The sequence below is a fragment of the Anguilla rostrata genome, chromosome 5 (assembly GCF_018555375.3).
Source record: "Anguilla rostrata isolate EN2019 chromosome 5, ASM1855537v3, whole genome shotgun sequence".
NCBI classification, from domain to species: Eukaryota; Metazoa; Chordata; class Actinopteri; order Anguilliformes; family Anguillidae; genus Anguilla; species Anguilla rostrata.
Window position 1 is genome coordinate 42,281,656 of NC_057937.1, and position 14,335 is coordinate 42,295,990.

Genomic DNA, 14,335 nt, shown 5'->3' on the forward strand with positions numbered 1-14,335 from the left:
GATCGGTGCCCCCGTCAGACAAAGACTGAACTGTGAAATGGAAAGTAAGTCGCTGAGTAATTCAGGTGAATTATGCCTACGCCTTCATTAAATCAAGAGCCTCTGTAATGGTTGAATTTTTTAAAAAATGAGCACCATAAGCACAGGTTTTACATTACATTACATAACTCTTGATGTTATTTGTCCTGCTCTGTTGGCACAGAATGGACCTATGCAGAGAATCTTGCGGGCCATTCTTCCCCTAGCTTGTTCTTTGTTCGATCTCTCTTTGACAAGCCTCTCTTATGTCATGTCCCCGTTGACCTAGAGTTGCTTTCTAAATGAGCATGTACAGTCTTCATGATTTCCTCTATTTTTGCTTATTTTTCTTACTGAATCATTTCAGATCTTTAGCCAACATGTAATATTAGACAAAGGCAAAAAAATAATTTTTTAATTTTTATTATTTATTTTATTTAATGAAAAAAGTTTTCAAGCACCCATGTCACTCATGTTCAAAGTTAATTTCCCCCTTAGTTACGCAATCAATCAAATAACCAAATTTAATTAGCAATTAGATTAAGTTGCTTGAACACTGCCAGCCTTGATTGCAGCCAGCCCTGTTGAATCTAAATCTCACTCATATTGAATCTAGAGAACCATCAGCACTTCTACAAGCACGCTATGCCAAGATCAGATGAAATTCCAGAAGAGACGAGAAGAGCGTTGTTGAAATATATCAGTCTTGAAACAGTTACAAAAAAGCCATTTCCAAGGCTCTGGGGAAATACAGTGGGAGCCAAATAGAGAACACTTGGAACAGTGGCTAATCCTTCCAGAAATGGCTGGCCTGCCAGAATTTCTGCGAGGGTGCTGCAACAACTCTTCCAGGAAGTCATAAAAGATCCCAGAACTGCAGGCCTCCCTAGCCTCAGCTAAGGTCAGTGTTCATGACTCCACAATAAGTATGAGGCAGAAATGAGATTAATGGGATAAGGCGGACACCACTGCTAACCAGGAGAAACATCAATGCTTGTGCCACATTTTCAAAAAAGTGGATCCTGGATGATCCCTAAGCCTTTTGGGATAATGTTCTATGCACAGATGATTCAAAAGTGAAACTTTTTTGATGACACGGGTCCCATTATGTCTAGCATAAAGCAAATACAGCACTTCATAGGAAGAACATGTCACCAACCGTCAAACATGGTGGCAGTGTCATGGTGTGGGGATGCTTCGCTGTCTCGGGGATGTGGATGACTTGCCATTGTTGAAGGGACCATGAATTCTGCTCTGTACCAGAAAACTCTTAAGGAGAATGTCTGGTCATCCTCTCCGTGAGCTGAAGTAAAATTGGGTTATGCAGTTATATAAACGTTCGGAGTGGCCTCGTCAATGTTGTGACTTCAGCCCAATAGAGATGCTGTGGCAGAACCTGAAACGAGCAGTTCATGCTAAAAAAAACAAAAAAAACTACCAGTTTGTCTGAAGTAAAGCATTTTTGCAAATAAGAGTGGGCTAAAATTCCTCCATAGTGACGTGAAAGACATAAGACATAGTCAAAATATAGGTTGCATTTATTGCTAATAAAGGTGCTGCAACCAAGTTATTAGGTTTATGGAGGTAATTACTTTTTCACATGGGTAATATGACCGATAACTTTTTTTTGTCAAATAAATAAATAAAATTTTTTTTAAAACTGCATTTTTTGTTCGCTCCGGTTTCATTTGTCTGATATTAAATTTTGTCTAAAGATCTGAAACTGTTCACTGTGACAAATATGCAATAATAGAGGAAATAAGAAAGGGGGGAAACTTTTTCACGGCACTGTAAGTGCAGCCAGCTCTAATATGGCAGAACGCTGTCTAAATGGAAATTAAAGCAGGAGTGAAGGATGCATCTGTGTGTCTATTTATAGCTGAGGTTGGCAACAAGGGGCAGTATTTGTTGTATGCAATAATAGAGGAAATCAGAAAATACTTTTCCACAGCACTGTAAGTGTCAGTCTGGTCTGCACATGACATGAAAGGGGTTTTTGGTGCTTCCCTTCTTCACTAGTCTGCTGTCATCCTACTGATTAAAATTGGCATCCAGCTAACATTTTGGATCAAGTGTGGCGTGGCCTGCTCCATCGTTTTGAGTCGTTTTGACCCAGATGCACTTTTTGGGTTTTATATATGGCTGTTAAGATGAGAATCTCAACCTCCTTGTGATGTTATTAATGTCTCTTCTCCAAACCTTTCAGCAAGATATGCTCATTTTAATTAAAATTGATTTTGAGGAAAATGAAGGCTCCACAGTTCAATTGTCTGATTTGACAAAAATGACTTTTCTGCACAAGCAACCCATTGCGACCTCCATCTCAAAACAATAGAACAGGTTTCCTGATGATAAGCATTAAAATATTATGAACACTGACATCACTGATTAAAGAGTACAGCGGGATTTTGCCTGCCTTTGCGTTCTCCCCGCCCCTTACCTACACAGCTCTGATCAGTGGGTGGCTACACCAGCAAGCCACACCTCCCTGCATGTGATCATCCTGCCAACAGAGTCCACGAGCGTGCTGTCTTGTTTCTCTCACGCTCTCTTTGCTTTTCTCTGATTATCACAGGGCTGCCCTGTGCTGCTAAATAGATAATATTCCAAATTGTATTTTTATCATTTGTTTTCTCTCTCTTTCTTTTTTTTTTTTTTTGGCGCTCACAAATGTTTGCTTTGGCACATAGATTGCCCTATGCAGGAAAACGCCCATTTCCATTTATTTTCTGTTCATTAACTTCATTTATGCAGGGGCAGCGTTCATTTATACAAAGACCTAATGGGGACAGTGCACATTTATCAGCATTTCATGTAAATGTGTTGGAGGTACCTTTTGAGCTAATTCTCATCACTCGTCCCTGGGAAGGTTAAAGCAAAAGCTACTAGCTAATGTCACAGATATTACTGTTGATCTGTAATGTCTGGCTTTTGCTTTTTGTCTCACGCACAACTCTGCTGTTCTGTGCTTAGCACCGCCAAAGAGAGATTTCAACAAATTGAATTGTGAATTGGGCCTGAATTGTCACTTGACTGATCGGGCAAGCGGCCCAGCAGTTTTACTTGCCCTGCACCTGCTTTTACTAGCAAGTGGGCAAGTGTTATTGTTGTCATGTCACATTATAAAAATTCTATAGTGCTATAATGTGGCTTTATTCTTTGATGCAGCACTGAGAGGTTATGCACTTACTGTTCATGTCTCAGGAGTTTGGAGTATGTAGCCTACAGCTGTGTGTTTGGCAACATCATGATTTTTGCATCTCGGAGGTATTATCAATGTGGAAAATTATTAGATGACCTACTTTGTTTTCCCCCTCCATACTCTCATTTTTATAATTCTAACTTAAATTGGGTCTTAATTGGCTCTCAAGTTACTAGTACTGTATACCCTGTAGCAAAATTTGCTGGGTGAGTTTTGAGGATGCGCGTGATGATGAACATGCTGATTGCAAAACTGTAAAATATATTTATTTGTCTTTTGGTTTACTACAATGCAAATTATCATTATTTAGATGTTAGGATATTTTATTGCTGTTATCCATACAGTTGCAGAACTGCTTGTTCCGCTACACTTGCATTAAGCAGCGTTGACACTAAACTAAGAAATATGTCGATTCTTATGACACAGGGTTGTGCCAGAATTTATGTTATATGCAAAATAAAATAGCTTGCAATAAACCGATATAACATTGCAAGGGAAAGACAATTCATCTTCTTTCGTTAGATATTTGAAAAATAGCGCTGGCACTGAATTGGGCAAGTCCTCCAAAAGCTATTTAGCTTTGTTTCATCTCACACCAAGTGGCTTTGGTCGCCCCGAGCTCCTAAACAGCATTATGCATCCAACTTCTTTATCCTGGGGAAATTGCAAAGCCCTTTTGATGCTGAGCAAAGAACACAAGTAATTTTCTCCTGAATAATTACTCTTCAGAGCCCTGAGAATATGTATGGTTATTTGCGCTATTTCTATTGCGAGGGCACTCCAGAACCCTTTCCCAGGCTAGTGTGTCTGTTAATTTGTTGAAATAAAGAACACTTTGTTTCATTAGTGCACCTTGGTTTTGTTGCTGTACCCCGGTTTCCTCAGTTATATGGGTCTGCAGAATCCTTATTAAAAGTCTTTCATTGAAGTATTAAGTAGGGCACGACGGTAAACCTCTAGATGCACAGTGCACCAAGCACGGTAGATTTTTGTGATACAGATTTCTTTTGGACCCTCTTGAGGAAGTCATGATGGGAGTGCATTATTTTTATGTACATGTGCCAGTGTATGTGCAGTGTGTGGTACTTCAGTTGCTGACTATGCAGTGAAGAACCTTTTGATTTTGCCAGTAAAGCGAAGGCTGGAACGTGTTCTTGCACCAGTCGTTGTCCTTTTGCTTTTAGGCTGCAAGCCAGAGTGCATGCACAGCAGAAAAATGGGAGAAGATATGTTCGCTTTGAATTAATGATCACAAGACATGAGAATATATATATATTTTTAAGCATGCACAAACTTCTCACTCGTCTGCTGTAAGACTGATTATTCTGAAACAGCAGTTCAAAGTCTCCCTGCAAGCCTTCAGCTCTCTCTCAATTTCTGAACCTTTTTTTTTTTTTTTTTTTTAAGGACCTCAAGGTGATATTTTAGATTGTTAACAGACAGTGACATATATCCTGTGCTTCCTCGCACTGTGAATTTTATATGCTTCTGTCCTGGCAAAACTGCTGATATTAGCCCTGGCAACTTACTTTTACCCCAGGATATGTGGTAGGCATGAATAGATTAAGTCCACAACCCACAGCCTTGATACCATCATCCTCCTTTCTGTGAGACCGTGAAATTAAATTTGCTGATCATGGAAATTTCTAGATAGTGGTCCAGCGGGAGTTTTATCACTCGCCTGGCATTAGCCGGGTAGCCCAAAGGCTTTTGTGAAATATTTAGCCTAACTTGAAGTGTTATTTATAAGTATGGCAGGAAAATCATTGTGTTCTTTTGTCAAATATTTGTCTGTTCTCTTTGGATGATTTGAGCTGGGTTGTATATTTTTAAATACCCTAAATTCGGAGTGATTCAGAACATCGCATAGCTTATTGGTACGAAACCAATGAAATATGATGTTAACAAAAAACCCTTATTAAAATAGTATATCATCCACAGCATGTTTGTCATCCTTATAGGTTTGAAGATAGTTTCCATGAATTGATGGCTTCTAAAGGTAACAAGTTTCTTAACAAGTATTTTATGAATCTATTTAGGTTTCCCTGTGGTATTGTTTGTACATGCCTCAGTAGCACATCACACACATGTATGATTTAGTTTAGTTTTGTCATTGGTTGGCATATTGGCACCTGGACTTGAATTGATGCCTCCGTAAGGTTTTGATGGTTGAATTGATTGAAGTGGTAGCTAGTATGGACTGTCCCTGCTTCAGTTCTCCAGCAGAGCTCCACACTATTTCAAGCAGAGGAAAGAGATGCAAGAGTCTCTGCCATATTGCTGATATATAATTGATTAGATAACTCTTTGCGGGATTCAGCAACAGCTGTTTGGGGCAGCCATGGGGGAACAAGCGGGAATCATCCCCAGCTCTGAATAGAAGCATAGACATTGGACTGGTATCATTAACTGAGTTGGTGCAGTTGACTGCTCCATGTCAGCTCAGACGGACATGCAGTAAGCAGGTGACAGAGCATCATGGTATCGCAGGCTGTGTGGGAAACTAAAAGCACTTGTGCTGCAGTCATTCTGATGGAGTAGCAGTGAGATGGCGGTACACTGCCCTCGGCATCCATTTTCTGTGCTTCGCTCCCTTGGTTATAACGGGCTTGGTGCTCGTCCCTCACTGCATCTGTTTCACACTGAGCTCGTTGGCGTGATCACTGGACTAATCATAGTGAAGGAGAACATCTGCCAATTTGATATACTGCCACATCTCCAGGCTCTCCAAGCTTGCAGAAGCTTTCTGTCCAAAATTATGACAAATGTTTTCTTTGCTCTTTTAAAAAAATTTTTTATTAGTGTTCAGGCACCTTGTTAGTGCTTTTGTGCCACTTTATGGGTCCGTAGCACTTTTTTTTAGTATTTTAACTGGCGTCTGGTTGAGAGAGCTTTGAGTTTCACCTGCTCTCATGTAGACTTTGTGCCCATTTCCACCATTCCCCCTCACGAAACGTGGCAGGAAGAGTTATTAGTATGTGATGTATGGGCCTGCGAGCCCTGCACATTAAGTCAGTAGTGATGTTTCCTTACACATGAAAGGAGCGCTCTCCTTTTTATGTTCCACATTAATGATGTGACCCTCAAGTCCCACGTACAAGTAGATTACACGTGTTAGAACCGTGTGTTTTTTTTCTTTTTCCCGTGAGGATATATGGACCAGCTTGGTGAAATGTGTTTGGAGCCAGTCTGCTCTGCTGAGAGCTGGGAGGGAGGGCGCTGCTGTTTTCTCGCATAGCCGATGCACGGCTGATCACGGGGCGATCGTTCCCTTGTGGTGGGTGTACCGGTTCCTGCTATTTTCATCCTTGCTCCACCCCCACCGTATCTTGGTTTGAGAGGCCTTCTCCTTGAGCTGCCAAATTAATTGGCTGCTGGAACCACTTAATATCACAAACATCTAATGCTTCCAGAGCCGGAGGGGGAATTGACAAGAAGTTCAAAATAAATAATTATTTATTTATTTAGAAATGTGCAGTGCTAAAGGAAATTTCTTGTCAGTCCTGTAGTCCAAGTTTAACCCCTTAGAATTCTCCCCTGTCTTGAGTAAACCCCATTATCTCCAAAACTACACACAGTACTGTACTGACATGGTTCAAAGCTTGAAATAAAGAGCACATTTGTAGCAAAATGACCAAATCCTCTGATCCTATGGGAGTCTCACTTAATAAACATACAGAACCAGATTTATTTTTCCAATGGTTCGTCGGGATGTCTACAACACCTGGAAAATATTTTTGAGTCAGTTGGACAAAGCAGTAAAATGTCACTTGTTTTACCAAAGGGGGCTCGTGTGTCCCCAGAATCTCTCCAAATTCTAACTTTGTGAATATATTTTTTCCCCAGCCATCTTTTACTTCCAGAAGCTAATTTTATCTAGAGGAGTACCCTCTGGAACCAGGCTAACCACGTTCCCTCTTTCTGGCAAAACCTTGTATTTCAGTCAGAAGGTGTCCTTTTGGAGATCTTCTGTGCACAAAACCTATTCATAATGGTTGCTTACGCAGACACACGAACACACACACACAACAGCCTCAAATCACAAACTATCGCTACTGTCACTCCAATTCCTTCAGAGTCCTCCTCTTAAGCTTGCTTGTCGTGATTGGACTTTTGAAAGAATATGCAGATGAACCCTTATAGAGGCCCTTATAGATGGTGCATGTGCAAAGCTGTACCTCCTATTGTCATATACAACTTTTTTTTTTCTAGGTGCTACACATTTAAAAAAACAAAACAAATAATTTAAGTTATGACAGCTTTGCATTTTTCACAAAGTAAAGACCTAACCAGATGTACAATAGTACTGTGTAACTGTTTGAGCAATGCAGTTAAATACTGTTGAACAGCGAGCCAAGTTCTGAGGGGCAAGTAGTGCTGAGCTGTTGTCCTCCTTTCACACCTGGCCCAGCAAGTCTCCTCTCCCATTGCGATTCAAGGCATATTGGAGCATTGCCCGTGCCCATTTGGGATGAGAGATAACACTGAAAGCTTCTTTTAGCACAATTCATGCTGCCAGGTCCATGGACATAAGAGTAAGTCAAGAAAACTGTCACAGGAAAAGGGTCCTTTTTTTTTGCACTGTTAATCCAACTCTTCTCGAGCAGGAAGATTAGTCTCTGAAATAATTCAACTTGCTCAATAATTAATTAGTTCTGGGAGTGGAAGTCATTCTAATGCAAAGTTCTTTTTAATTAAGACTAGTTCCAAATGTCATGCTAATCGCGAAGTGGTGCAGAGGCTTGTAGGCTGCAATTCAGGAATGAAAGCATTCTTTAGTAGGCTATTTGCTTTTAGAATTTTATCAAATTATCGTAAGATTAGAAATGCAAATTGTCAGATTTGGCAGCAAGTGGTGAGTCTTTTGTTCCAAAGAGGTTCGGTTTTTAATTTTCATGAGTGCCATTGTTTGCCTTCTGAATGTCAAATTATGTGTGATCACTGGCACGGTATTATATTGCATAATGGCAATGACACAGTCCATCTTGATCGTAGTGTGAAGCAAATGAATACTACTTCTTAACATGCTACATTTATCTTTTGTTTTTATTATTCATGCCATAAGGAACACCTACTCATTTAGATTTGGCCACTATGTGTACAAAGTAACATATTTTACCCACATGTATAGCTGTCAGACCTATTCGATAATGTTTAGCTGTTTAATCAAGACTAAAGCCATTTGGAATGCTGTTTATTTCGAGCTGTAGTAGGTTTTGTATGTATATTGTTTTACGGATTTGTTATAGCAAATAGCACAGCAACAGTGCGCACGCATGCACACAAACACACACACACACACACACACACACGTGCCTGCTCCCATGCTTCCACCATTACACTTCAGACAGCTCTTAGGTGCTACACCAGGTCTGCTTTATACAGTTCTCCTAAAAGTATACTATTAAAATGGATGTATTGTATCTACTTTACTAAATCACTCTTTTGCATAATTAACATTATGAACATGGAAGGGTTTTACTCTCCTCGTTAACAGCCGTGTCCTGTATAGGGGGAAGACCCATCCATCACCTCAGTGGTTATTGTAGGTAGCAGACTAAACCCATGGGGAGAGGTCATTCATTCTAGGGGCCTACATCGAAATAGCCCCCAGTAAAGCAGGAGTAGCTCTATTTTAGTTTCACTTGCCTGCAGTTGACGTTCCTGCCTAATAAATCTGCCATCCCATTACTCTCTATGATACACAGTATCGTAAAGGTGTCTCTCCTCCTTAAATGCTGGGTCTAAATGGGGAGTTAAAGTGATTTAAGCAGGAGGGAGCCATCTCTGTTTTTAGATAGTATTGTGTGGTAGGAGTTGACCTTTATAAAACTCTCCTGAAATTATATAGTGAGGGACAGGGCTTCTAGTCAATAGCTTCTGGGTTCATGGAGATGGCTGTTATTTTCTGTAACTAATTTCATTAGCCCTGTGTTGTTCAGTGAAAGTGTTTGCAGTGACATATTCAGTAAAGGCATTTACATAATTATAATTTACCTAATTACGGCATCGCACTCAAAAGTCATTATGGGAAGGATTCAAGAGCTTTGTGTATAAAATTGATACTTTCCCCAAACCAAAATTACGTAATTATGAAGAATTTCATAATGAGGTCATCTTGAAATCTACATGCATTTATGGGGGGTAAATTAAGCTTATAAGATTCAGAATTTAGAACTAAAATGAAAATATTCTTTATGAAGATAGTTGTTTTGAGGTGTAAACATATTCAGCTTTAAAAGGGTTTAAATTGGGGGTGTCTCGTGGCGTAGCCTGTAGAGCACTGTCCACGTGCTCATTACGAGCCGCGACGTCGCACTTCTCTCCCTCTCTCTTCCCCTGTTCTTCACTGTCTCTCTGCACTGTTCTGTCTAATAAAGCTGAAAAGCCCAAAAAATATATTTAAAAAAAAAGGGGGGGGTTTACAGACTGGTTGGAGGACATACAGAAGTAGACTGTAGGATGTTGTGCTGCAATTGCAGGGATCACTACAGAAAAAGCGTTAATCTCTTTCTGTCCCTTTTATTTACCCCGCCCCCTTCCCATGCAGCCTCTGTCAACGTGCTGGTGCAAAACTGCAAGATCTACAACGACGCCAGCTGCGACATCTCAGCCGACGGGCAGCTCCTGGCAGTCTTCATCCCCAGCAGCCAGCGGGGCTTCCCGGACGAGGGAATCCTGGCCGTCTACTCTCTGGCCCCGCACAACCTGGGGGAGATGCTCTACACCAAGAGATTTGGTGGGTCTCCCTCAAAAAACACCCCATCGGTCTAATGTGTTCATTTCTATAGGAAGGCCGGGAAAAATGGCGGCTGGAAAGTGGTGTTGATTGACAGGGGCTTTTGGTTACCGGCTTAGTCTGGATAATATGTACGTGAAGTCAAATGTTTGTGGACATCAAAAACAAAACATAACAAAGGAACCTAATAACTGCAAACACTATCAGAAATTAGACAAAGCAAAGTGTCGTTCCCTTTCATCATTAATTGCTATAAATATGCCTTTAAAATACACATGCTCCATTCATATAGTTATTGTGCCCTTGGCTGCTATACTTTGTGTTATGGCTCCAGGTCTGCTTTGGCTATTATAAAATTCAGAGTAGACCTGAAGCCATAACATATATATACTACCCTATGAAGCTCAGAAGTCCCAGAGGTCTTTGGGACAAAAGGAGCCTCGCTCCCATTATTAGAGCCGTTGGCTAACTCTCCCTGACTCTTAGTTTCACATTTATCGCTGTCTACGGACTTTTAAGAGGTTGCCTTGACCTGCATTGGTCTGCTATATTATGTCCTAACCTTAACAAGCCACAGATTGAAGACACTGGGAATTACAGCCTTGCAGTACCACAGGGGACCTCTCTTTCTTTTTGACATCCTTAACAATCTGAAGCCTCAGGGGCCCATTGCCTTGAAATATGAATTAAGATGTTGAAGTATAAACATGGAGAGCGAGAGGGTACTTTTCATGTTAAGTTCAGATTGGTGCTATTCTCTCCCGATTAGTGTGAGCATCTTTCCTTCATTTATGTAAATACAAAATCAGAATGTACAGTACCATTTTAAAAAAATCTAGCCTTTTTAGCTTCGGGCCTGCTGTGTTCTGCTCTCTTCTGTTCTGAAACACTAGGTTACCATGTGCCAAGTATATTATGCACATTTATTTCCACATTTTAATCCTTATATAAAGTGAAGCCTTCCCCCCTTAAGACACAGACTATGGTATTATTTGGAGACTGCTGTATTGAAGAAATTAAAAGAATAAGTTTCCTGGAGTCAGCCAACTTGGTTATTATTCTTAAATGCTTGTACACTTAATAAAAGTAGTCTTAATAACTGTTAGCAGTTTGTGTATAAACAAGTAAATTAGGTTGTGTGAGTCTTAAAAACAAAACGAATTAAAAAAAAAATTCTATTTAGGAGGCTTTAGAAGACAAATTGGGTGGTTATTCATTTGAAAGTGTTGAGTCAAATGAATTGCCTTCTCATTTCCTGGGAGGATGTCGGAAGGTGGAAGGGTTGAAAATGAAACGCGCTCTGGTCTGATTTAGTGTGCGCAGCTGCGATAACTGAGAATATTTAATTAAGCGTTCTGTCAAACGTGATTGAAGAGCGACAGCAGAAGAGATTTTCTTTTCCCTGATGAAAGGTACTGAGCTCTGAGAAAGTGGGCTGGTGTGTCACTACTGCCAACGTGGTTACTGCAACGTGGCAGTCTTTGTTTGGAGTCAGTACCAATGTTTCCTCCTCTCTGACTGACAGTTAAGTGTTAAATGTATTGCAAAATGTGGGACTTGGATTATTTGACATCACAGTGTTGTTTGGCCGTGTAAGTCAGGTGACTGAACTCTGCTTTGTCCTTTGCCTTCTCTGTTCAATAGGTCCCAACGCCATTTCAGTCAGCCTGTCGCCCATGGGCCGCTACGTGATGGTGGGCCTGGCCTCCCGCAGGATCCTGCTGCACCCCACCACCGACCACATGGTGGCGCAAGTGTTCCGCCTGCAGCAGCCCCACGGTGGAGAGACGTCTATGCGGGTGAGTTGGGCGGCTATAACGGCTGTTATTTTTGAAAATACGTTTGGAACCCAATGTAGGGCTGAACACCCAATGTGGGGGTCCAATTCCTGGCCTAATTTGGAACGTCCAATTATCTACAACTGCAGTTGCATTCATTGGTGGACCCCACTGCCAATTCGGCAGAATGTAGACATCTTTGGATCACCTCCGAAACACTTAGTGTTGCCAGCTGCTTCTTTTCACACCAATTCCTGTAGCCAAGCTTGCACAGAGAGGATTCTGAGGATGACCTTTTATACACGGCTTTGTGCTGTCCACAAGCACCTTATTGACCAGCAGCAGTAGCTGAAGCGTGGACCCTGTAACTGACTGAACCCTCCCCTTACCCTAGGCCACCGGAGAGCCGCAGTGTCTGCTGGTTTCTGGTGTGTTCCCGGCACAAGTGTTTCATTTAAGTGAGTTATTGGCTAAGGAATCCACACTTTCTTCTCAAGGCCTTATTTGGCAGCCGGTTGAAAGGAAGCCACAAAAACCCGCAGTCGCTGCTGCCCCCTTGGGATTCAGTTTGACACCCCTGCCCCAGGCGACGCAAACGCCGATCGCTCATCACCAGATGGAGCTATCGACCGCGGTCGGCACCGGCACTGTCTGGATTTGATCCCTTACCGCGCCGCTCATCCTTGCACCGCAATCCGGCAGCCCCTTTTTTCAAGATTATTTATTGTGCAGAGTCGATGTAGTGATAACATGCCAGGAAATGAAAGCGTGACCCGATTGATGAGGCAACCTTGCAGTCCTTTTCTCTCCGGTTGCACCCTGTTTAATGAAGTCCCCAGTAAGGGGAACTCTTTTTCCGAGAGGGCAGTAAATTCTTGGGTCGTAAAAGGCCTGCGTTTGCGGGCCCTGTGCGATGCACAATATAGATGGCGGTGCTGGGAGTCGTCAATCTCCCCCCCCCCCCCATCGTAATGAGATCTCTTTCCTCAATCATCCCCCCTCTCGTCTGCCTTGTTGCTTGTGTCTCAGGCCCGTCCTTTCACGGGATTGCCTCCTTTCTCATTCCAGGTAGCAGTGTATCCATCGCCGGGGACCTCATTTGTTCTAAGCACAGCTACAACGTGGCTCGTTCGTCTTCTTGCAGCACAGTTTATGGAGGCACCCGGGCCTCACATTCCTAGAGTGCAGTATTTTGTAGCGGGAAAATTTGCCAATACATTTTGTTTATTTTTTTGTTGTTTTATTTTCTTTTGTGCAAACTCTTGAAACAAGATGAGAAAGAGAGTGAAAATGTCTCTTTGCCACAGCATTTTCAGCCTGTTCAGCCTGTTGCTTTTTATATTTTGTGAGCAAAGAACCTGTACAAACTTTGGAAATGGTGATTTATCAGAACTTTTAGATGCTCATAACTGTAAGAAATTGGATTTTGTTGCAGGGAGGAAAACAAGTTTATCTGACTCCATTCATTTCAAATTCTGCAACCTGGATATTTATGGAAACGGGTCCGCATATTCGTGCATTGTGGCGTGCTTATTCAAAACGATGGGCGGCAAGACCCCGTACACCGGAGAGGGAGACTAGTCCATTATTTGCCATTATTCAGTTGGAGACACCTGTAAAAAGATCCAAAATAAATACGGCATGCTTACACATCCAGATAACAAGACAAAGAATTGGATACGAAGCAACCAGGCAGAATCAGCGGGGCAACCACAAGTAAATAAAATTTCAATTAGCACATCAGGAAATGGTGGTTATTGTCAACAAGGTCCAGCATCACAATACAGTGTAGGAATATAGCACAAGCGAACAGGTCGTGAAATGTCATCACAAATATAATTGCTTAATTGAGCATAACAATACAAGCAGCAGATTATACAAAGAAAACTTTGCATGACATTTGATGGTGCGTGAAATAAAAAACTTTCTTGTGACGCAATGGAAAGAAAGACAGACTGTGCTTCAACTGACGAAAGAATCTTACCCGATAGAACAAGAGGTGGTACGATCTTTGTGAAATGTACAAGTTGTGTGGGTGCAAGGAATATATGTGGCTGGACTGTGATGGGAGAAAGCCGTACAGTATCTGGAGGTAAAATTGTATTTGAGATTGATTCTGTAACCATTCATCCAATACTGAATGCATAGACACAAAAAGGCTATTGTTTGAATTCAGAACCTTGATTTATACTAACTTAGCTGGTGACAGGTTGGTCAATAGAGGTTTTGCATTGTTTCAAGAATACAAAAATAAAGTTTTGAAAATAAATCAGGAGTAATTAGAAAATAATATATTTAAAGGCTGAGAACAGGTATCCTTCACTGTATTAGTGATAAAAACAATGAGAATCTTCAATAAGGGTATTGAAAGGGCATAATATGGTATGCTACTGTGTTGAGCGTTCAGTCGTAACTGGTCATGTCGCTGAGGTTCTACTGTACATTATTGTATACATAATGTACATTATTTATATTTTTGTTATTGACATTATTATTGTTTTTGTTGATATGAGCTGCTGTTTTACATTTCACTGTAGATCTTGCGTTGTTAGCTCAGCATCCAGTTACCCTCCTTTCACCCATTGCTCTCTCTCCCTC

The 14,335-nt window shown here is 41.3% G+C and overlaps 1 protein-coding gene across 2 annotated transcripts in view; it reads left to right on the top strand.

Moving 5' to 3' along the window:
• The window catches only part of LOC135255306 (activating molecule in BECN1-regulated autophagy protein 1-like), a 106,436-nt gene that overhangs the window by 55,494 nt on the left and 36,607 nt on the right, over positions 1-14,335 (top strand). For both annotated transcript variants that reach the window (XM_064336296.1, XM_064336298.1), the window contains exons 13-14: positions 9,771-9,959; positions 11,604-11,758. In XM_064336296.1, coding sequence (XP_064192366.1) covers positions 9,771-9,959; positions 11,604-11,758 — 344 coding nt within the window. The remainder of the gene's footprint in view (positions 1-9,770; positions 9,960-11,603; positions 11,759-14,335) is intronic.